We start from the raw sequence: 25,372 nt of genomic DNA on the forward strand, positions 1-25,372 counted from the left end.
CTGAAGCGCTAACATCATACGGTTGTTGGACTGAAGCGCTAACATCATACGGTTCTTGGACTGAAGTGCTAACATCATATGGTGTTAGGACTGTATGTGCACGTACCTTCTGATGTTAGACGGCAGATTAGTATGTACATAAATTTGAAGCAACAATGATGCAGCATGAATGTTAGATGTTTCAGGAGTTTTTAATGTTAGGAGATGCTCAAATATACTGAGAGCTACAAGTACTATAACAGGATCTTTTAATTAACATTTGTAAAGCAAATTAATGTAGATTTGCATCCAGCTCTGGGCCATCAGCTTTAATAGTACATTATCAAACACTGCAGGTTACAGCCTGTAAATAGTTCTAGCTTTAAAGACTCTGACAGATGAGCACCTCTGTTTCTCTGTTTTCAAGACCTCGTTCGTCTTCAAATACAGAAATGTAGACATGCGCCCCTTGTGGTCACAATTGTGATGGGTCACAGATGTTCTCAGCTCATGATGTCAGTCTACTTACATATGTCCTACATGAGTTACGTAAAACATCCACTGAGTAATCTGAGTCCTTTATGTCCCTTTTCTGACCCACTAAATAGCTGCATTACTTGGACTACGAGCATCGCTACATGCTCTGTTGTGCATTGATTGGTTGAGGAGCCATATGAGCTGGAGGTCCAGCAGCAGGATCTGTGTCATGATAGTGACTGACCATAAAATAATGAAGTTCTTCTACATTTAGGAACTGTTTGAGTCATTTAGCATGGTTCATCATACAGAAGGTTACATTATCATAAACGTATGAAAATGATTATATGTCTGGCAAGATGCAGCATAAAGACATTGCAAATGCACTTTTTGCAGCTAAAAACTTCTAAGTTGACTCCACAAAACTAGAAAAACATCTCTGCTGGTTCAGCTGCTGCCACTGAGTGGTTTCCTGTTTGCAATCTTTTCCCCACCACAACCCCACCGTGTTACTTCTGCCTCATTTCTTCCTAAATGTCTTTCCGGAACTTGTAATACTGTTTCAGTAAACTTGTAAAAGTGTTTTGCATCCATGTAAAGTTGCTTTGTCCTTGGCAAAAGTGGTTTAGCATCGTATTTTGGTTTTGTATAAAAAAAGTTTATATGATGTAAAAGTGCATCACAACAACGTTAAATTGTTGCAGTAGATGTAAATGCTTATTATTATTATTATTATTATTATTATTATTATTATTATTATTATTATTATTATCATTATTATTATTATTATTATTATTATTATTATTATTAATAATAATAATAACAATTTCATTTTAGTTTATTTTATTTTAATGTTAAAAACACGTTATAATTAAAATAAACAAAACAAAGTAAACAAATGCAAAACAAAATTAAAATTAAACAAGTAAAGTGCAATACAAACACTAAGAACAGATAAAACTGGTAAAAATAAAAAGCAATAAATAAGCAGCTGAACAGATGATTTAATAAGGTCAGATGTTGTAGGCAGGTTAGATCAGGTGAGCTTTGAGGTAAAAAGATGTCTTCGCTACATATTGGAAACCCTTTGTTTAGTTTAGTGAAACAAACATGTCTTCATCATCATGAAAATCTTTTTAAAACAACAACTACATTATTAAAATTTCCCTCTGGGGAAAAATAAAGTATTTTCCTTTTATTTTCATTTCTTTTCCTGTAGTACTCCTGGTATAATTACCAGAAACTAAAACTACACTACGCTTGTTGAACCTTTACAACACTTTCATGATCTCATGTTTATTTTTTCTTATTTTTTATTAATCTCTAACACGATGGTCCAACTGGCCTATTAGTATTTTATTTGTCTCTCATTTACAGCCACATCTGTAATCTCTGAAAGAAAATGTGATTGTAAACACGAGGCACATTAGTGCTGATAAGAAGCGAAACCTGGCCTCACTGCTCGCTGCTTGTGGAAGTGTTTAATGTTTAACCGCCCTGCCCACGCAGCAGGGAGGAGGAACTTTGACTTACATGTTGGCGAACACTTTGCTCAGACTGGGGTGAAACCAACTGAATCTGCAGAAGGATCAGTGAGGGCTCTGGAAGATCGCACGTCTCAGGACTGTGAGGAGATGGAGCAGGCGAGGGGCCGCTGGTCTTCTTCATTTGTTCAGACTGTGAGTAAGAAGTCATTGTAGAAAGAGGCGGAACAGGTGATCCTTACTGTGATTGATTTTTCTCATCTGCTGGGACACACCCTTCACATAATCAGGAGCAGTTTGATTCAAAGACAACGTCTCCAGTATAAACAGTAGTCCTGGAATAAACGGCCACCACTGGGTTGGTTGCAGTGTCAGAGACGGTGCTCGGCAGAACTGATAAGACAATCGTTCCCGGAGAAATCTCGACTCACCACTCTGTAACTATGGAGGAGGAAACAGACTGGAGTAAACTTGAACCAAACTATGGCATCAAAATCTTCCTGACCGTTCTCTACAGCCTCATGCTGGTGACTGGGATTGTGGGTAATTCAGTCACTATCAGAGTGACACAAGTGCTAAAGCAAAATGGCTACCTGCAGAAGAATGTGACCGACCACATGGTCAGCCTGGCCTGCTCCGACCTGCTGGTGCTGCTCATCGGCATGCCAGTGGAGCTCTACAGCGCCATCTGGTTCCCCTTCACCTCTGCATCGGGAAACGTTTCCTGCAAGATCTACAACTTCCTGTTTGAGGCTTGCAGTTATGCCACAATCCTCAATGTCGCCACGTTTAGCTACGAGCGCTACGTCGCCATCTGCCACCCTTTCCGATTCAAAGCCTTGGTGGGGAAACGTACATCAGCCCTCATCACCTTTGCGTGGTTGGTGTCCGTGCTCGTTGCCCTACCACTGCTGATTGCCACAGGAACCGAGGGGTACATACCCCTCCGGCAGGACACACCGGTCCAGAATCTGACTTTCTGCACCAATCTGAGGGAGCACTGGGTGATGTACAGGATCAGCCTCTTCACGGCTTTCATCGTCTACATGATTGTGCTGATCTGCGTGGCCTTCATGTGCCGCTCTATGATCTTAGTCCTGAAGAAACCTTTGGGATCCGTAGATAAAGGAATCAATGACACGCTAAGAGCACGCAAGCATGAAAGTTCAACTGCAAAGACAGCAAGAAAGCAGACCATCATATTTCTGGGTAAGTTGGAAACACACACAGTCATGAAAAACCACAAGACACACACAGGCAGGCTTGTTTCAGCCTGAGATGTCTCAGTTTGGGATCTACAGTTTGGGATCTGTCTGATGTAACCAGACCTGTGAGAAGCTGTTTGGAGCCTGATGTTTTTCACTTAAGTCACTTAAGTTGCTTAAATCCACAACTTGAACACTATGCTGTAAGTAGAAGCGATAAAGATAAGTTAAAGTAATACTTTCAGCATCATGAACACTCAGATTGTTGCTGTTATAGAAAGAAACACACAAGCTGTCAGAAATACCTACTATGCTTATGTTTGGTGCTGAAAATGAAGGAATACACCATCCATCTGTAAAACTGTGATGACTGAGGACAGGTGCATGACGATATTCTGATGATAGTACAGAACAAATCTCCTCACCTGAACTGTCTCTGATTTTCTTCTGCTTCATTTTATCAGTTAGTCTTTGCAGAAATAAAGTTCACATGAAGTGTAGAGATACATCTGCATCATGTCAAAGGACATTCACATTCATCCTGAAAGTGCTTGTTTGTTCAGTCAAGCCTGAAACTTTTTTTTATTTGTGTTGTGTCGTCCTCATTTTTATACTCCTCCTATACCAATATTTACACACCTCAGTAACGTTCTCTTTACTATGACTGCAAAAGTATTCAGATGGACCTGGTAGCAGAGATACACTCATTTTATTACAGGGAGGCAATTTTCAAGGTTTAAAAGTTAAACTATCTCAATGCAGTAAGCAGCAGTTGTCTGGACCAGAGTGTCTGGTTGATGTCAGAGGTCAGAGGAGAATGGACAGACTGGTTGGAGATGACAGAAAGACAACAGGAAGTCCAGTAAGCACTGGTTCCAACCAACATGTGCAGAACATCATCTCTGAACCTGTCCAGCCTGGAAGCAGATGGTCTCCAGCAGCAGAAGACCACAGCGGGTTCCCTCCTGTCAGTAAGAACAGGAAACTGAGGCTACAATTCACACAGACTCACCAGAACTGGACAATAGAAGATGGAGAAACGTTGCTGGTCTGATGAGTCTCCAGTTCAGCTCCACATTCACATGGTAGGATCAGAATCTGCTGGAAACATCATGACATCATGGATCCATCCTGCCGTCAGGATCAACGCTTCAGGCTGCTGGTAAAGTTTGGAGGAAGATATTTCCCAACATGACCTGGTTTAACCTCCACAGCCTGCCTGAGTCCTGCTGCTGACCATGTCCATCCCTTTCTGAGCACAGTGCAGCATCTTCTGATGGAAACTTCCAGCAGGATGATGCACCATGTCACAAAGCTCACATCATCTCCACCATGACGATGAGTTCACTGTCCTCCAACGGCCTCCACAGTCACCAGATCTCAGTCCAGCAGAGCAGCTTTGGGATGTGGTGGAACGGGAGATTCTCATCATGATGTGCAGCGACTGTGTGATGCTTCATGTCAACATCGAGCCTCTGAGGAACGTTTCCAACACCATGTTGGATCTCTGACACTCGGAACAGCTGATCCGTACAAACATCTGGAATATAAAAGTTGATGTGAGTCACTGTGAAGGTGTGCACGTTTACAGCTGTTTGAAAGATACTTTTCTATGTTGTGGTCTGTGTGTGTGTGTGTGTGTGTGTGTTTCCAGTCACATAAAAAGTGTATTAAATGGTAGAATGATCCTTTATGTAGTGCTCGAGTTCCTATGGCCAAGTGTTTCACCGTCTGGGATAAATAGTATAAACAATGTTGAGATTTCAGATGTTATTTACTCATATTTATGCAAAACACCAGCAGACTGAGACCCAACAGCAGTATCAACATTCCTGTAACGTCTCTCTTTCAGTGTCGTTCACAAGTACTCACTCAGCTATGACTGGTTAGGAGCCAATAACACATGAATATAAATTAGGTGTGGACATTACAACGCACTGCACATGGCTAGGATTAAAATAATATACATGTTTTATATCCATGGATCCTTGTTACAAAACTTTAACCTGAATCTTTAATTTGAACTTTTTTTTATCTGTTAAAAAGAAAGAAAAAGTTGTTTGTGTGTCTTAAACATGATAATATGAGTCAGTTTGGGAGGGTTTATACACACCATCATCTAATGTTCCTTTTTATTCCTTCTATTGTACACAATCATACGTGGAAGAATAAACTAAGTAAAAACAGATAGAGAGAAACATTAATAATACACTGTAGTGTATTTCAGTAGAATAATTCTTTATTTTCTGGGATGTTTTTAATGGGAGTCAGGAATGAGTGTAGAGGATACACAAGGGCAGAAAAGAGTGTTTGTACTTTACCATAACTGGAAACACGTTACGAGGAGTGGTTTTCTAACAGAAAGACAGAAAATATTGCTGTAATTTGTCATGAAGAATTTCCCTGTGTGACTGATGAGATGAGTGTTTCTTGTGGGAAACATCTGCTTCAGTCTGTCGTCGGATTTTTCTTCAATGACGTCACAGAAACAAATCAGTCTTTGTCTGAATTCAGTGATCAATCACATGTTTGGTCCTTCTTGAGTTCAGTGGAAGCCAAATATTAGCTGTAACAGCAGTCTGAATCACAGTGCTGGAATTTACAGTTTGCTGTTAAAGTTTAGCTCAACGATTCAGCTTATTGGTTTGATCACATCACTGTTTGTTGATGGAGCTGCAAACACAAGAACAGATGTGCTTGTGTCTGACTTTATTTTCTAAACTTTCCTTTGTGACACGTGTAGCCAACTAGTGAAGGCTACATCTATCTATCTGTCTGTCTGTGTATATATATATATATATATATATATATATATATTAAAAATGTGACAATTTTCTAATAATACATGCTGGAACCCACCAGAGTCAGACTCAGACAAGCTCTGCATCTGTCTGCTAAATACACATTGATTTGAATCAAGTGTGTTGCAGCAGGGACTATTGGAAAACTTGCATGACACTGGTCCTCGAGGACCTGGTTTGAGGATCCGTGGTCTACCCCACCCCATGCAACCTTGAGCTAAATTAACATCTTTGCCAGGGGCGGTGCTAGACAGTTTAATCATGGGGGGCTTAGCCCACAGAATAATTCATCATCATAGGGGTGACTCGGCACACCAATAACGTAATAAATAATTTAATCTGCTGGTGTGGTTAAATTCAATATTTGCCTTTACTTATCTTAAAATTAAACTTGCCCATATTTTTTAATAATCGTAACAGTATAATAACAGTATATTAATATGTCCTCATTTTATTGTAGTAATAGATAACCACTAATCTAAAAACTCAGTCTTGGTGTCATCCATCTTAATGAAAGTACACAACTGAGTCCTGTACGCCACCTATGTATTTTGATTTATTGCACAATTATTCCCTATTTGCAATTCAACTTTGCTAAGGAAAACATTAGGAATAAAACTGAGTTGCCTGGGAGGACGTAGGTAGGATGCTGGCCTGACTGTGGCCCTCTTCTGCAGGAGAAGTTTATTAACACAACTGCAGGACCCGGAAACATTGTCTATAAATAAATCCAGAACTAGATAACACCTGTTGTAGCCCAGGACTCATTCATGCTTTGTTCTGGAGTTAAAAACAGAATTTTTACCCCATGGGGTGGTTAGAGCCACATCTGAATCTGTGCATATTGCAGAGGTCTGAAACAACAATACCACCAGGTAATCTTTTTGCCATTACTGTTAGAAGAACAGTTTTAGCATGAATTAAAATCAATTTTGCTCAATCGTCATAAGTTTCACTTCAAAAACACAAGATACGGTGTGTTCTAACATCATGTGACATCCGTTTGAACCCTGTCACACAGATCGATAAACCCAAATCCCTTCTCCTAGGTTGGTGCTTGCTTGAGAACCAGCAATCCAAACCAAGCGGCAATCTCTGGTGGTTAAAAGTGAAGCCTATGCGGAAGTGCCAAATATTACAGTTCCCCCTTCATCCACTAGGGGCTCCAAAACAGAGCAAATCCCCATAGACTCCCATGTTATTTCACAGCAGAAATAAACATGTTTACAGACTGGTACAAAAATCCATTTTAGGTTTAATAGGTCAGGTTTACCTTCATGACAACTTTGGGGGGAGTGAATTTTTTTCTAACTCGCCCGTTTAAAAGTAATTTAATCTCAAAATTGAGCAAATTTAGGGGCGTGTCCTTTTGATTGACAGGTACCCAATCTCAAGTAAGAAGAACGTAGAACAACTGCGGTTTTTAGCTGCTTAACGGCATGACATAGGTTTAGCCCAGTTACCTCCGTTAGCTGGTTAGCTCCTGTTAGCTCTGGGTTAGCTTGGTTAGCTCTTAGCTACAGGCAGGTGGGAGTTCGCTAGATGTCAATCATCCACTCCCACGCTCACAGCCCCCCTCTCAGCTCCACCTCTTTACCCATATTTGTATTTTCCGGGCGAGACGACACGTATGATGCTGTTAAGATGGCGATGGTAGGAACCGTCCATCGGGCTTCAATTCAGCTCCTCGGAAAACCAAAACAAGTCGCTAGCAGCAGGTCTTGTCTGCACCATTTTTTACCAGGTTCCACCACCATCTCTGTGTTTTCCTTCCCATTCGAGCACTGGGATGGACACCCCTGCTCCTGGAGGGCAGAAGTTCTCCCAGTGTTAGGAGTTTCCCTGCTGCAACACTGCTGACTCAAATCAATAGGTAATTAGCACACTGGTGCAGAGTTTGATGTCAGGTTCTGCACTAGTCTGAAAATTAAGTCTGAGACCAGGATGTGCAGCAGGGAAACTCTGAACACTTGCAGGACTGCGACCCTTCAGGACCGGAGTTACCCACGCCTGTTCTGGCATTCCTTTCCCTCCCTGCTGTATCTCCCTGTTTGTGCCAGATTCATATGTCAACCACAGCAAATTATTATTATCCACAGCTATATGACATGATATCAACGTAAAAATGTCTTTAGTTCTCTCACCTGAGCTGTTCTTTTCTTATAGGACAGAGGCAAGGGCGGATTATCCAATGGGCATTATGGGCATGGGCCCAGGGGCCGATGCCCATTGGGGGCCCATGTGGGGCCCACGTAGGGAAAATACCAGCAGTTTGGACATGAAACAAAATGTATATAAAAGCCAAATAGTTACACCACGGTGTCCAGTGTATTGCTACTGGTATCATTGGCTGAGCGATGTTAGAAATGTCGTTTCACAGTGTTTCATTCACAATTTTTACAATGTTATGATGTGGAACGGGGCCCCTGGAACACTCTGGGCCCAGAGACCTGTGTACTTTTAATCCAGCCCTGGACAGAGGTCTTTGTCTATGGTTGCAAATAACTAAAAACGTGCTTACATAGACAGTTTCTCGCTTGGCTGAGACCTGGATGGGACTGTGGATCTACAGTCCTGGTGTCTCAGACTGTAAATCCACAGTCCCATTCTTCCTCGGGGGGTCGGATCTGCAAGCTCTATCTTCTCTAAATGTTTTCATGTCTGATTTACAGAGCTTTTGGCTTGCACTGTTTGCCTTGTGATGTTGTGTTTCTTGCTTTATTTCCTTCAATTCTTTCAAAAAAGCTTTTTCCACCTTTTTTTTTTTGTACCTGCACTGTGTGGTGTTTCTACTCTTCAGAGAGCCACATTTCACACAGTTTGCTTCTAATGATGTTTTTTCTTTTTGTCAACCTGTTTATAATGTGAAGCACTTTGTAAGTCAGGTTGTAAAGAGTGATACAAACAAATTCTACTCAGGCATAAATTACTCCACAACCATATATAATGCTTTTATGTTTTACATTCAATGACTTTCAGAGACCGTTTCAGATGACACCGTTGTGGATTTTATTTCATTATTATTATCAAACTAGTGTTTTTAAAAAAGCTGTAAGATGATTGGGAACTAAACAATCCTGAACTGAGTTTTGAAAGTTTTTCTCACCAAGCAAAAGAAACAAAACTAAAACAGAAAAGGACAAAAACTTGTGTTTCAGTATGAACTGACTACACGAACTGTAAAGCTGTCTGACAACATCGAATATGCAACACAAGTTGACTAAACAGGAAACCAGTCGACTCCCTTAACCCCACCACGAACACATACTCACAATCACAGACTTGATAAACAGCCAAGTTTTACTGTTTGCATGAGACATTAAATTAGATCACTGATTTCAGTGTTTTCACTGGAGTGGACGTGGAAGAGATGACGAGTCTCTGCTGAGGCTGGAAGATTTACAGAGGAGGGGACGGCCGGTGCTGTAATGCAGGGATCCCCAACCCGGGTCCTCAAGGACCGGTGTCCTGCAGGCTTTCCAAGTGTCCCTGCTGCAACACACCTGATTCAAATCAATGTGTATTCAGCAGACATGTGCAGAGCTTGTCTGAGTCTGAGACAGGTGTGTTCCGAGCTGTCCAGGGTGTCCCCCGCCTCTCACCCGATGATTGCTGGGAGAGACTGCAGCTTCCCCACAACCCTTAAAGTATCTGTTTAACATCTGATGCATGTAAACACACGTCATGATCAGAAGAACTATTCGGGATCATGTAACCATGGCTGCTGACATGAACACCCGACAGGCCTTCATGAAGCACATTGACCAGTCTCTTCCTCACAAACCTCCCACCATGACAGCTTTTACCGCTGATCAAACAGATTTAACCTTATTAAAACCTTAAGTAAATATTTAGAGTCTGCATTTTAAGTTGAAAGTTGACAGCGAAGTGATGAGAAATTATTAAAAACATCCAGGATTTAAACCAATGATCCTGCATTTCACAGTGAAGGTCTTCCTCGTCCACCCAGATGCTCCATTTTAACTCAATTTGGTACATTATGTGGGTAGACATTTAATAACTATAATGAGTTCAGATTTATTTGATAAGGTCATGTGAACAACTATTTGTCAAACAGATGTTGTAAAGTTTAAGGATGACTGGATGTGAGAAGAACTCTGCTGATCTGAGGAACGTAAAGGACTTTACCTGGAAAATCCCTCCTTAGTTTTCCACCTTTCAGCTCAGATGCTCTGTAAAATACACTTTGCATTTATCAGCAGACAACTACTGCTGCTTTGCATTTCTACATCTTATCTTTAGCAACACTGTAGTGATACTGCAGCATCGCGGAGAGAGAAAAAAAGTATATTGTTTGAAGGAAAAGTCATTCAAAACAAAATCAGTATGCATTAAACCTGCTGTTTGTTTTGAATCAGGCTTTATTACTTTTTCCACTTCTGTTTATTGGAAGTTTACAGCCTTCAGCGATGCCACCACTATTACCAGCACATGTGAAGTGACTTAGCGGGTTGGAGGTTTACTTGTTAAATCTTTGCAGTAATCACTCCATCATGAAGGTTGTATCTTCCAGGATGAATCCAGACTGCGTTTAGGGAAGGGAACTCTGAAGCAAGCGGCACGGTTTCACACATAAAGGGATACTCATTCATGCAAACAGAGTTTGTGCTAATCTCAGCATGAATGACGTGCCAGACACTTCGTCCTCAAGCTCTTCTAACTAACACACAGAATATTGATGTACACATAAATATTGATGAGGACGGATATAAAATGGATTGTCTTACGGTATGCATGATTTATTTATTGATATCTCAACATGTATTGCACCTTAATCAAAACAATGGAGCCTGGCTAGTGATCATCAAGGTATTTGGAGTCTTATTTTCAATTCTCTAACAACCACCTGTCGCATCTTTATTACCTCGCTCGCTTTTTTCTTCGGCTTAGAATTTCATAACACCTTGAAAATCCAAGCAGCAACGCACCGCAAACAATTTCTTAATAATGAAAAGTTTCACTGGACTGAATATTAACTGGAGGGTTGTGACATTGACAAGCGCGACCATCAGTTTGATATGAAAACGAACCGTGCAGAGACGGAGTTTCACTCTGAGTTTCAGCCACACCGCTCAGCGTGGGGGTTCCTGTCACTGCTAAACCTTGAGCTAACTTTTAATCCTGGTTAGGCTTTGTGACTTTAGAAAGTAATTAAGAGCAGATAGCCTTCTAGTTAAGTTGCCCACACATCACGTTCAGGACAGAAGGTTAATGGCTTTAGATAGTTGTGTCAGTCTCAGGAATCCAGCATTTGTGAAGCGAATATTAATTCTGTTTTTGGCTTTTGGTCGGTGAACGGGGGCTTTTGTCAGCAGTGTGTGATGGGAACACTAAGGGCGGCAAGGTGGAGGCCTAAAGACGGAATAATTGGTCAAGAAGCAGATTTTCATGTTTTTCCTGTTTAACACAAATAATACTGGCTCAGTGTGCGGCAAACTCGGTGTCCCTAAGTAGACCAAATAACTCAGTGAGAACCCTTTAAGCTTTTAAAAAACAATAGAAGTTTTGTTTGATTGGAGCTAGAGCCCTGTTTGTGTTAAGTAACGCCTTTAAAGGACAACAGAAGAACACAGTAAACATGTAAACAATGATGCAGTAGTTGTCTGTAGTGAAGTGACCTGATGTCGCTGGATCTGCTCCACCTTTACCACCACATTCTTACACATTGCAGCTTTTAACTCTGAGAGCAGTGAAGTAAAGCGGATCTTTGATCCTGAAAGATTGCGAAGGAAACGAGAACATTTCAGCTAAAATTCTGATCAGGCTGGTAAACTTATAACAACAGACAAGCTGCTGTGTCACCACAGATCTAATCATTGATCTAAACTGAGGAACTGTCTGCAAAAAACATTTGACTAGCAAAACATCTTTTAATATCCAAAAGTAGTTGTAAAAACCTGCACACTTCTCAATAACTGACATTAACGTTTATATTATAGATGTATGTATGAATTATGGACAAGTCTCGATGGATTTCTTCCTGATAAAGCACCTTCATGTATACTGTTAGCTGCTTCATCAGGATTAGTTAAAAATCCTCTTTTGATGTAAAGTACTGCGTATTAGAGCCATGTACATCCTCACTTTATCAGGTTCACATAGTTCCAGGTTGGTTGGACCCCATTTTTTCCTTTAGAACTGCCTTCATTCTTGGTGTCAAGGTGTTGGGAACGTTCCTCAGAGGTTTTCCTCCATGTTGACATGAAGCATCACACAGTTGCTGCACATCATGATGAGAATCTCCCGTTCCACCACATCCCAAAGCTGCTCTGCTGGATGTAGATCTGGTGACTGTGGAGCCGTTGGAGGACAGTGAACTCATCGTCATGGTGGAGATGATGTGAGCTTTGTGACATGGTGCATCATCCTGCTGGAAGTTTCCATCAGAAGATGCTACACTGTGCTCAGAAAGGGATGGACATGGTCAGCAGCAGGACTCAGGTAGGCTGTGGAGGTTAAACCAGGTCATGTTGGTACTAAGGGGAACAAAGTGGGACCAGAAAACCTCCCCCCACCGTTCCACCAGCAGCAGCCTGAAGCGTTGATCCTGACGGCAGGATGGATCCATGTTGTCATGATGTTTCCAGCAGATTCTGATCCTACCATGTGAATGTGGAGCTGAACTGGAGACTCATCAGACCAGCAACGTTTCTCCATCTTCTATTGTCCAGTTCTGGTGAGTCTGTGTGAATTGTAGCCTCAGTTTCCTGTTCTTACTGACAGGAGGGAACCTGGTGTGGTCTTCTGCTGCTGGAGACCATCTGCTTCCAGGCTGGACGGATTGAGTGTTTAGAGATGATGTTCTGCAGATCTTAGATGGAACCAGTGCTTACTGGTCTTCCTGTTGTCTTTCTATCATCTCCAACCAGTCTGTCCATTCTCCTCTGACATCAACCAGACGTTCTGGTCCAGACAACTGCTGGATATTTTCTCTTCTTCAGACCTTCTCTGTAAACCCTGTAGATGTTTGTGTGTCTAAAATATTCCACATTCAAAGTCACTTTAATCCATTTTCTCAGTCATTGTGATACTCACTCTGAACGTCATTAAATGTCATGTCTACATGTATTGACTTGCTGCCGTGTGATTGGCTAACATGCAGTACAACAGGTGAAGCTAATTAAGTGGCAGATAAGTTTATGTTGCATGTAGAGACTTAGGTCTTTTGACTTAAACAGTCTGGTGAGTAGGAACAGCTTCATTTCCCACAGTTCAACCCCTCTGTACGTTATTTTCCACTATAGATGACGTCTCATCTATAGATGATGTGTGGAATACGCTGCTTTCATTGTGGTGCACTGCGAAAGGAAAAGGACACTCTATATATAACCACATGTATGACTGGATGTATAAATCATACATGATAAGCATCCATTGCTGAAGTACTGCCAGTCTGTTTCTGATGCAAATCAGATGCATTGCTTTAATGTTTGCCTCTTTTTGTTTGTGTTTAGATCAAATTAACCATCTGATTAGATTTAACAGGGAAGAGTGTTCTTGGCTGTGGACTCTCTAAGCTATTCCAGTCAGTAGAACCTGTTTCTCTGCTCCACCTTTCAGGGGTAATAGATCATGAAGTACAGCTACAACCTAATTGCCACCCTCAAACTTCTCTTGTTCGGATCGATGAGGCTTATTTACTGTGTTTGGCTTGAGCCTGGTCGGGAGCTCTAGCTCTGATGGCCTTATTCAAACCCCTTTGCCAACTACATTACTGTGTTATTAGACTCTGAGCAGGTCAGTGACTGCACCTCATCCCCTTCTTTGTGCCTCCTTGGAGTCATTATTGCCTCTGAGTGACAGCTGTATAGTTGAAGATGATCTCCAGAGCCCTGTGGCCGTGTGTCAGCTGAAGGCAAGCCGAAGGCAAGCTAAAGGCTAGCCTTCCGATGAGTGATAGCAGCTCAATAAGAGAGCCATATGGGAGGTAAACCTGCACATGGCTGAAAAGGCAACAGCTGGATGCTTTGTCATCACAGTGTGGGCATCTCAACAACTCATCATCAATCGGACCTTCATGGTATTGTTAAGGTCTGTGTCGATGCATGGTGGTGGTAGAATGGTGTTATGGAGACGTTGCTTAGAAGCAGGAACAGAGAAACTGGTCATAACTGAGAGATGGATGAAATCACTTGAGGAGCTTGGCCAGAGCTTGCCCCAGAGTGCCGAGACCGTAGTCTGAGACAGTCTTCTACTTGTCATTACAACAGTGACTCATAGTAAGCAGCTTCAGTCCTGGAGCTGTTTCAGGGAAAGTGGGGTAAGCGTACTGTCAATAAAAATAAACAAACGTGAGTAAAATCACCTGTAAAAAGATCATTGCATATCATATTTGTGAGAAAATAATTTTATAACAAGAAAGCAACAATACACAACTTTATAATCATATACCTGTCAAGTTCTGGCTTTTAAAATAAGGGAGGTTCTCTGGCAAGGGTTGTGGTGGAAGTAGGAGAGGTGTCGGTCACCAGTTCCTGTCCAGATCGTCTGGGGTGTGTGTGGTTCTTTGCATGTGCGAAATGGAAGTTATATGGTTTCTGCATGCTTATTCTTCGCAGGGGTGGGGGGGTTTGTCTCGTCATATTGGTGTATTTTCTCCCCAAATCATAATCCGGGAGATTTACGGAAAAATAACAATCCGGGAAAGGCAGGTAAAAAATGGCATTTTTCCATCCAAAACGGCATATTGACAGGTATGTAACCCTGAAACTCTGCTTCTGACTCATTTTAATAGCACAGTAACATTTTTCAGGAGCAGAGGTGGCAATTCCTGCTCCAGCAAGTCAAAGTCCAGTCCGGCAGCTGTTCTGACCAGTCACCAAACCAGCTGAACTTAATGAGCAGAGTTTATTTGCCAAGTAAGCAAGCCTGTTAGTGAAAACACTTGTTCTAAATGTACAGGTAGATCCAAAACCATGGCAGGACTTTTACTTTATGGACCAGGAATTGCCACCTCTGCTCAGGAGCTTTGCCCTGCAACATCACAAGAATGAGAAACCACAATTCACAAGTTTTTTCCAGCCCGTAGAATCCCATTATAGCAGCATTTCACCATACAGCACCATGTCAAATGCTACAAACTGGATATAAACACCCTGGCTGTTTCTGACGCGCACTGTGGATGATTCTACAAGATGACACTATCAGAAGATGAGAGGAAGAGAGAGAGAGAGAAATGAAGGAAGGAAAAGACAAGGGTGAACATCAGACTGACTTTTACTGGTTGGAGAGAGCTCCGAGAAGAGACAAGATGTAGGACAGATGCTGAGCAGTTGAGCTGTTGTTAGGCGGTGCCATGGAGGGAAAATTTCCCAAAATTTAGTAATGTTGTTTAAGAGAATACAAACTTACGGTGAAGTTTTACAGTCATGGTTTATTCATTACGAGTACAACACGCCTGAGTCCCGAGTGGAACAATGGAGAGGGAGATTAATGGACTTCACAAACTGCATTTAAAGTCTGCTTGACTTAATGTTGACAAGATGGAGAACGTTAATGCAGATATGGAACAAAATTTATTTAATGTACTTCATTTAAATAGTTGAGTTTCATGCGAGGATGCCTTTGGGAACTGATGGTAACTTTGCTGATTCAAATGAACGTCCGTCTTGAAGCTTTTATCAGGTTCTGCAGAAGTCTCATTGTTTATACTAGAAAAATGTATAAAACGTATCAAGCCTTGGTGTCCTTGGTGACTGAGACTGAATTAACCCGGTTTCTTGCCTAATCTTGACATTTTCAAACTAATGCAATTGTTAAAAATAGGAATGTTTGTTTATTTGCAACATTGTAAGAATCTCAGTGTATAATATCAATAATCTACCAAACTTTCTTTTTCTAATTAATGAACTTTATATTAGATGATTTTATTCAACTAATAAAGTTTATCCATTCATTATTTTAGAAATGATTCATCCATTCACGCAAAGTTTCAAGTGACATAAATTCTGTGTCATGAAAATATCTTTTTAAAAAAAAAAAAAAAATCATACTCACAGTGAAGAAACCAGAACGGTCAAATTTGACGTTTTTAGGCTGTAACCTTGTCATGGATGGAAAAAGTCCAAATCAGAAGGATAAACACATGAAACCAAACCAAACTCATTACTGAGTGTTCTTAGTTTATTGCTACACACACAAAGCTTTTTACTTTCTCCAAACAAGCGGACTTGTTAATTCAGGATGTTGCTGAGAGTGAAGCGGCAGGTACTAGAGAGAGGAAATAGGCTTGGAGAAGCTCTTTAGTGTCCTGTGGGATGCAGCACTGCCGAGTTGTATCCTCCTCATATCCACTGTTAAAAGCAAGGGATAAGAGTATTAGTGGGCCCACGTGGACCATGCCATTTTTCCTGAGGATAAATATTTTCTGTTTTAGCATTGCTCTCATGTTGTCATAATGTTGTGATGAATTATGGCAGCGATATTAAATTTATTGTAGTTAAAGCACCAAGTAGGCCAGTCCAGTGATAGAAAAATATCCTATAAATGACAAAAAAACAATCAGCATTTTCTCTTTACTTTAGCAAAAACAACACTATAGCAACAATAGCATTTAATAAACTATCCTTTCATAAACATATTAGAAAGCTTGAATTTTCTTGATTAAAAAAATAGAAAATTTAACAATACTTTGCCTCATGTACGCGTGCTGTGTGACTTACTTAAAAGGTTCTAACATGACACAAAATATTTAATCCCATGTATCTAGAACTGAAGGTTTCTGTCCTTCACTTTGTCATTAGAAAAATAAGTTTTACATGAACACACATGTACACATCTGCATAGTAACCCTGAGCACCTGCGCTCGCCTCATCATACAAACTGAAGTTAAATCTGTTTCAAAAGGCAGGATTATTACACTGCTTTTTAATTATGTTTACACAAAACTAAAACTTCAATGGACAAACTAGGATTTAAAGCTTCTTTTATAAAAAGAAATATCTGTTAATACTTCTACGTAGTTTTGGATTGGACCCTCTGGCAGCCGGATGTTTGACGCCTCTGAAAGATCACGTTACCTTCCAACATTAGCTGCATTAGCTATGTTCAATCCAGGTTTTTATTATTTAATATTAACTGAACGTTTAATCCCTGAACAAACACTGGCTAACAGAAAGGAGATAAGAGGAAATAACAAAGATTTACAAGCGGTTGTTCATTCACTGTGAGATATTAACTACACACACTCACACACACCCTGTTCAGTGTTAGCTAACATCATGTTAGCTAGCATAGCAACGTACACATGCAGTAACTTTTCCATTCAGTGTTCAGTAACTTAGAAAAGCACATTCACACACTTGTCATCAGTTTGTCTGTCATGTCTTTACTTTGCAGAATAGCTGTGTCCATTGTAGTTTTATTTATTTGCTTTTTTTATTTGGTTTAATTATTTAATTATAGTTGTGGTGAGGGCTAGCTAGGTGACCTCACAGTCTGTGGTTTAAGTTCTGCTCCCCTTTGCTGATGCGGCCCCCGAGGCAGTGATGTTTGCTCTCTTAGGACCGGTCCCAAGCCCGGATAAACACTGAGGGTTGTGTCAGGAAGGGCATCTGGAGTAAAACCTGTACAGCCGAGCAAACAGGGTTTCTATACCGGCTCAGTAGTTGGAAGTTGATTATTCACTGTGGCAACCTCGAGGGGGGCAAAGCCAGAATATTATTATTATTATTATTATTATTATTATTATTATTATTATTATTATTATTAATAATAATAATAATAATAATAATAATAATAATAATAATAATAATAAAGGCATCTTTAAAAACCTTTAGATACAGAACAGTCAGGTCTACCACCTGAGCCACTGCCACCCCACAATGACAAGAAGAAGATTCATAAATTCATAAATGTTATTGAGGTAAATTCATTTAGAATTAAATTTCCAAATTGGGAAGTAAAACAAAGCTGGAAAGAAGTCTTTATGTGTGTGCTGAGTGTTTAATTACACACACACACACACACACACACACACACACACACATTTTCTAAATGAATCTTTCTTTCTGAATTAATCATGAAAGTAACTTTTGAACAACTGCAGCACCAAAAACCACATTTATTCATTCATGACTTATTGTCTAAACTAGTCATAAAACCGCAGCAGTAAAAATGAGTTATGTTCATATTCAGATTCCCTCTGCCTTTGATGATAAAACAAACTGTGAGTGAAGAAAGAAAGTCCTTCACCGAAGCCAGAAGGCACTGGAACGTTATCAGTGGACAAAGGTAACAGATGGCCGACTGCACTCATGAAAAAACAAGCCTGGCCCCGGTAAACCTCCTCTGTGATCCATCATTAAGTGTAGACCCGGGGGACAAGCAGTTCTATAACATGTTAAATTATGCCATAGTGATATGGTAATGAGCACTCATTCAGTGGAACCACTTCGACTGAAAATCTCCACAAACAAAAGTATAAAAGGCAGTTTTCACTCAGAGAAAGTTCAAAGTTTTTAAATCTGGTTTTTAGAAAAGCAGATGAAAAAATGGGGAGAAGGTTGGATGTGTTTCTGAACCAAAAACACAACCCAGAACCTGGACAGAAAACCACCATCAGAACCAGAACCAGGATAGAAAACCTCAGTCAGAACCAGAACCAGGATAGAGAACCTCAATCAGAACCAGAACCAGGACAGAACACCTCTATCAGAACCAGAACCAGGATAGAGAACCTCAATCAGAACCAGAACCAGGACAGAACACCTCTATCAGAACCAGAACCAGGAATGAAAACCTCCACCAGAACCAGAACCAGGATGGAAAACCACCATCAGAACCAGAACCAGGATAAAGCCAGAACCTCCTTATGTGGCACTACAGAGATAATGGTCCCATTTCTCCTTCCATGGATCCTAAACATGCTTGTGTTTGTGACAGGGTGGGAGTAACAAGGCTACCCAGCAACTGGATTTCAGAGAGGAGCTTTCACAAACTCTGGGTTGAATCAGAACTCTGAGGACCGGTTCAGAGCTGTCAGACTGGGTTTTTGCTTTCAGAACAACCAGTAACAACCAGTTTATTTAAGCAACTCTGGGTTGAGCGTCGATGTAAAGACTCCATCAGTCGAACACAGAAAAGTAGCTGCATAAAACATTTCTTTTGTTCCTCACGGCAACTAATCAATAGGCTCATGCGCACCCGGAGCAAAAAGTATTCTGTTTAACTGTACTACACATACACTTACTTTATACTAAACCTGAGGAAGTATGCTGAAGGTGGCAGATCGCTGTGTGGTCCAGGTGTGTGTAAAGACGACTGAGCAGCTGGTACATGGTCTAACCAGTACTTTTTATGTACTGTAATTTCTTTACTTTAGGATAGTATAGTGAAATATATTTGGCTTGTTTTAAAATTAATTGAAAACATTAATACTATATAATGCTTATACATTATACTTTTTACTTGTGCTACAAAGTACTAATACTTAGGATGTCTTGATCTGAGTACGCAGCATGATGTCTGTTTGCAGACGGCCATGCATCAGTGAGAAAAGGATGAGATGTGTTCCACTGTGAATAATCTGAGTCTGTGATTTCCAGTAATGATACTGGTTTAATGACTAAACATCTCCAGTTATCCCAACATTCCACTAACCGTCATTATTCCTCCACTTGCTGCGAAGGAGGAAATCTTTCTGTTTCTACTCGACAAACCCGTAAACGGCTCGGTCTGGGAAGCTTTTAACACACCAGCTGTAACGACTTCACCGCTCATGTTACAAAGCTTTCAGTCAAAGTATTTAGTAAAAGTCTTCTGGGTTTAAGTTGTCATGAGGAAAACCTGAACCAGTCAGACAGTCCATCTATTCATTATCTAATCTTGCTTTACTGCTTCACTATTTTATTTGATCTATTTTAAAAACAGTAAAAACAATCCAAAACAAAAAAAAACCAAGCAGCTGCTGCGACTGACAGGTGACCCGTCCATGATGTACCCTGCCTCTCGCCTGCTACTTGCTGGGATGGTCTGCAGTTCCCCGGCCACCCTGACCCTAATGAGACATAAAAGACGACTGAATGAAAATGCAACTGATGCCAAAATTGCTGTCCTGTAAAAACTCCACAGCTGGTTCTGTGGGTGTGAATCTTTCCGTGTGACCGTTTCTGGGAACATCCTCATCCCACCAGATCAATGAAATTCTCGCTGAATTATGTATTCATTGTGGTGTTGCTCAAGATGTTGATCTTTTATTTTCACGTCTTTCAGCACTCAGAGGTTCTTACTAGATTTATAATCTCACATTTATATCATGTGATTTATCAGGGATTATTATGTCCAAAAGAATAGCAATGAAAATATAAAGTTATAATTAAATGACAGCATTACAGTGTATATTTAATAACCAGGGCTGCTGTTAGTGTTTGGGACGTCTGCTGGCCGAGGTGCTTTCTATACCCCTGTAGACCTCTTGCCGACTGTAGGAGCAGGAGGTTTATATGACTGCTTCTCTATCTCACTGTGAGCAGCTTCACGTCTGTTTATCAGTTCAGCATGTGATGTTGCAACAACGTAAACTGGACGCTAAAGGCCACTGCGTGTGTTTATCTTGTCACACTAATTAATGAGATGTTTTTTTCCAAAGTACTTAGAGTGATGAGTAAACAGACACAGACTGGCTATAAGACTGAGTCTGCAACAGACTTCAGGTCAGTTTAGAGGTCGGTGATCCACTAAACAGCTGAGATGCAGAGCTCAGCGCCGTCAAAGTTAAAAAAAATCTGTCTGGAAATCCATACTGGTCTTACCCACTATGACTATATTTGATTCTTAGTCTCCAAACCGAGCATGAACAGCTGACTGCAGGTCTGCTCATAAGCGCGCAGCACATTGGACCATAACTGAAGTCTGAGACCAAGATACAAGAACTGGTTTATCCTTTTCTGGGTTAAGTTTGAAGGAAATGTACTGCAGTGTCCTGAGCTAACACAGCCGCAAAGGCTCATGGGTATGGAGGTTATAATTCATGCTTTTATTCATGGTTAGGTTCATACTTGTTTCTGCTTTCAGTTTCTGGGAGATTGTACTTGGAGAGATGTCCCCTTCAGCTGTTCTGTAAAAATAAATGATTCTTGAACTAAACCATCTTTTTGTGGTTGAGCTGTTCAGTACAGCAAAACACCATGAAAAAACCATGAAAAAGTGTTTGTGTTTTTAGGTTTTATTGGACAATATTAATAATAAGAGCAAATATCTTTTTTTAACAAATGGTTGAGATCATATAGAAGCAATAGTTAGACAGAGTATTGGAATTACAATCACTTACTTATGGCATTACATTACCAAGTGGTAGAGATGGCTCAAGTAAGTTAATTTACACTATTTTTTAATAAGATTAATTAAAGTCACTGACAAATTTGCTCTTCAAAATAGCTCTTATAAAATCTTATAAATAAAATGCTAAGGGATCAGACTGATTGTTAGGAAAACAGAAACTCTTACAAACACCAGTTTCAAAATTTACATGCAGCTCTCACAACATCAGAGGTCAAATTTTAATAGAACATACTTTACACTCCATGAACACACACCATCTCTTGTTACAGGAAGAGGAGAGTCTTTTGTAATGACATAAGGACACAAGTTGCATTTCTGAAGTCTTTCCCCACAGACCACAATTACGGAAAACAATCTTTATATTCTAAAGGTTTTCTATTTGTACAAAAAAATCTGCCATAAAATATTTGGCTTTGAATGGAGCAACTTGAATGTATCTCCATCCATCTATCCATCCATCCATAAATCCATCTATCTTCTGCTGCTTATCCGGGGTCGGGTCGCGGGGGCAGCAGCCTAAGCAGGGAAGCCCAGACTTCCCTCTCCCCAGCCACATTTGCCAACTCTGGGGGATCCTGAGGCGTTCCCAGGCCAGCCAAGATAATCCCTCCAGCGTGTCCTGGTCTTCCCCGGGGTCTCCTCCCAGAGGGACGTGCCCGGAACAACTCACCAGGGAAGTCCAGGAGGCATCCTGACCAGATGCCCGACCCACCTCAACTGGTTCCTCTCGATGCGGAGGAGCAGCGGCTCTACTCTGATCTACTCCCGGATGACCGAGCTCCTCACCCTATCTCTAAGGGTGAGCCCGGCCACCCTGCGGAGGAAGCTCATTTCAGCTGCCTGTATACGAGATCTCGTTCTTTTGGTCACGACCCACAGCTTATGACCATAGGTGAGGGTAGGAACGTAGATCGACTGGTAAATCCAGTCTGCCAGTCCAGAGGGACTGTCCCCGATGTCCACGCGATGCTGCAGAGGTGTGTCAGCCAGGACAGCCCCACAGCATCTAGAGCCTTCAGGAACTCCGGGCGGATCTCCACCCCCGGGGCCTTGCCACCAAGGAGCTCTTGACCACTTCAGCGACCTCAGAACCAGACATGGGAGAGTCCACCCCCGAGTCCACCAGCTCTGCTTCCTCATCAGAAGACGTGTTGGTAGGATTGAGGAGGTCTTCGAAGTATTCCTTCCACCGACCCACTACGTCCTGAGTTGAGGTCAGCAGCTCCCAACCTCCACTGTACACAGTGTTGATGGAGCACTGCTTCCCCTTTCTGAGCTGCTGGATGGTGGACCAGAATCTCCTCGAAGCCGTCTGGAAGTCTTTCTCCATGGCCTCGCCAAACTCCTCCCATGCCCGAGTTTTTGCCTCTGCGACAGCCGAAGCTGCATGCCGCTTAGCCCGCCGGTACCCATCAGCTGCCTCCAGAGTCCCACAGGCCAAGAAGGCCCGATAGGACTCCTTCTTCAGCTTGACGGCATCCCTCACTGTTGGTGTCCACCAACGAGTCCTGGGATTACCGCCACGACAGGCACCAACGACCTTACAGCCACAGCTCCGGCCGGCCGCCTCAGCAATAGAGGCACGGAACACAGCCCATTCGGACTCAATGTCCCCCGCCTCACATGTTCGAAGCTCTGCTGAAGGTGGGAGTTGAAGCTCGCTCTGCCGGGGGACTCAGCCAGACGTTCCCAGCAGACCCTTGCAACATGTTTGGGCCTGCCAGCTCTGACCGGCTTCCTCCCCCACCACCTGAGCCAACTCACCACCAGGTGGTGATCAGTTGAAGTTCCTCCCCCCTCTTCACCCGAGTGTCCAAGGCATGTGGCCGCAGGTCCGACGATACGACTACAAAATCGATCATCGAACTGCGGCCCAGGGAGTCCTGATGCCAGGTGTACATATAAGTTCCCTGGCAGAACAAGGGAGTCCCCAGAGGGAGCATCCTCCAACCCTCCCTCCAAGGACTCCAGAAAGAGTGGGTACTCTGAGCTGCTGTTTGGTGCATAAGCACAGACAACAGTCAGAGCCTGTCCCCCCAGCCGGAGGCAGAGGGAAGCAGCTCAGCCTACCTGAGTCCTGCTGCTGACCATGTCCATCCCTTTCTGAGCACAGTGCAGCATCTTCTGATGGAAACTTCCAGCAGGATGATGCACCATGTCACAAAGCTCACATCATCTCCACCATGACGATGAGTTCACTGTCCTCCAACGGCCTCCACAGTCACCAGATCTCAGTCCAGCAGAGCAGCTTTGGGATGTGGTGGAACGGGAGATTCTCATCATGATGAGCAGCAACTGTGTGATGCTTCATGTCAACATCGAGCCTCTGAGGAACGTTTCCAACATCTTGTTGGATCTATTTCATACAGAATGAATGCAGTTCTGAAGGGAAAAGGAGGTCTGATCTGGTACTAGCTATGTGGACCCGATGAAGTGGCTGGTAAGTGTATAATAAAGATTTTAGTAGGGTTTTTTCTATTCAGAAGTTGATTCAGTTGAAGCAGTGATTCAGTTTAATCTGCTCTCTGCTGCTGAGCAACAAGAAACTAAGAGTTTAAATCAAACTCTCTCCAATTAGAACAATGACAGACAATTAATTGTTCCAATATCCTGCTTTAATTGCGCTCTAATTAGTAAATACTTTTGTTTTGCTCCAGGCAAGAAACCATGTGCTCTGGCAGAGAGTGTGTGTGTCAAAGAAATCCCTGATGAGACTGTTGGCTTAGACTGCAGTTTCAGGAAGTCGAGCATGGCAAAGTAATAACAGTATTAAAGATTTATCACCAAAATATGAGGGCTCAGATACATATGAATGGAAGTGACATACTTTCATATCTTCAGCTGCATGCAAACTATCCTGCAGGGACTTTGCTGATCTGAGCTGAGTCAGGGCAATTTTCCACACAAACACTTAGACAGTGATCAACGGGCCAAAGTGTCGGGTAGAACAGAAAGAAAAAAAATCATCTTTTATAGGGAGACGAAGCATCTGCATCTGCTGCTTGATCAGAGAATGAGCACAAGCAGTTTGACCAGCCTTGTAGGATGCAGTATCATTTACAACCCGTATCACTTCTCTGAACAGCTCCAGAGCAAACGGCCAAAATGCATCAGTGTTTAAAAGAACTGCTCCACTAGAGTGTATGATACTGATATTAGCTTCATTTGGGAAGTTGTTATCATTTGTAAAAATGGCAGAATAAAGAATAGCAAATCTCTGCCACATGGGGTTAAAGGAGGACAGTAGAGGCTTTAGACGCTGCAATGTTTCCTCCATTAGAGGAGAAACCCACACACCCCTAACCCCAACAAAGAACCCCCCAAAATAAATATAAATAAATAATAAATAATAGAATAAAGTGGTTCCACATACTACCAATGTGTCTGGATTTCTGTTAATATAGAGGTCCACCTAAGAACAGGAAACTGAGGCTTCAAGTTGGACTCACCAGAACTGGACAATAGAAGATGGAGAAACGTTGCTGGTCTGATGAGTCTCCAGTTCAGCTCCACATTCACATGGTAGGATCAGAATCTGCTGGAAACATCATGACAACATGGATCCAGGATCCAACATGGATCCAGGATCCAACAAGGATCCAGGATCCAACATGGATCCAGGATCAACGCTTCAGGCGGCTGCTGGTGGAATGGTCGGGGGGGGGCACAGTGTAGCATCTTCTGATGGAAACTTCCAACAGGATGATGCACTGTGTTGCTTTCTTCATCTGACTGCTACACTAGCACTCAGTGCACGATATAATAAGTGTTTAAAATGAAACCTAAACATGAGAAGACATGTTGCTTTACTGCTGAGGATATTCATACTTTTCAGCCTCATCATTATACAATCAAATTTGCTGTCGATTTATTTGGTTTATATACATGTTGAAGTACAAAACTGAGGTTTAGGTCGAAGCTACGCCCACTGTCTACACCTGAACGGACATAGGATGCTCAACATGCTAGCAACATATACATATGAAGCAATTCCACTGTCTTTCCACCGTGCCATGGTCAGGATTGGAACCAGTTTTTTCTGTATTTAGTCAGATTAGTTACTGACACAACAAACTTTTCTGCATTTAGGTTGTGTTTTATTAGAAATAACCACTGATTTTAGAGA

The 25,372-nt window shown here is 41.8% G+C and overlaps 1 protein-coding gene across 1 annotated transcript in view; it reads left to right on the forward strand.

Moving 5' to 3' along the window:
- Positions 1 to 2,383: 2,383 nt before the first annotated feature.
- gpr39 (G protein-coupled receptor 39) overlaps positions 2,384 to 25,372 on the forward strand; it is a gene marked incomplete at both ends in the record, with an annotated part of 28,340 nt that continues 5,351 nt past the window's right edge. The window contains one exon of the mRNA XM_079254777.1: positions 2,384 to 3,149. Coding sequence (XP_079110903.1) covers positions 2,384 to 3,149 — 766 coding nt within the window. The remainder of the gene's footprint in view (positions 3,150 to 25,372) is intronic.

Source organism: Telmatherina bonti, assembly GCF_933228915.1.
Source record: "Telmatherina bonti genome assembly, chromosome: 15".
Lineage (NCBI taxonomy): Eukaryota > Metazoa > Chordata > Actinopteri > Atheriniformes > Telmatherinidae > Telmatherina > Telmatherina bonti.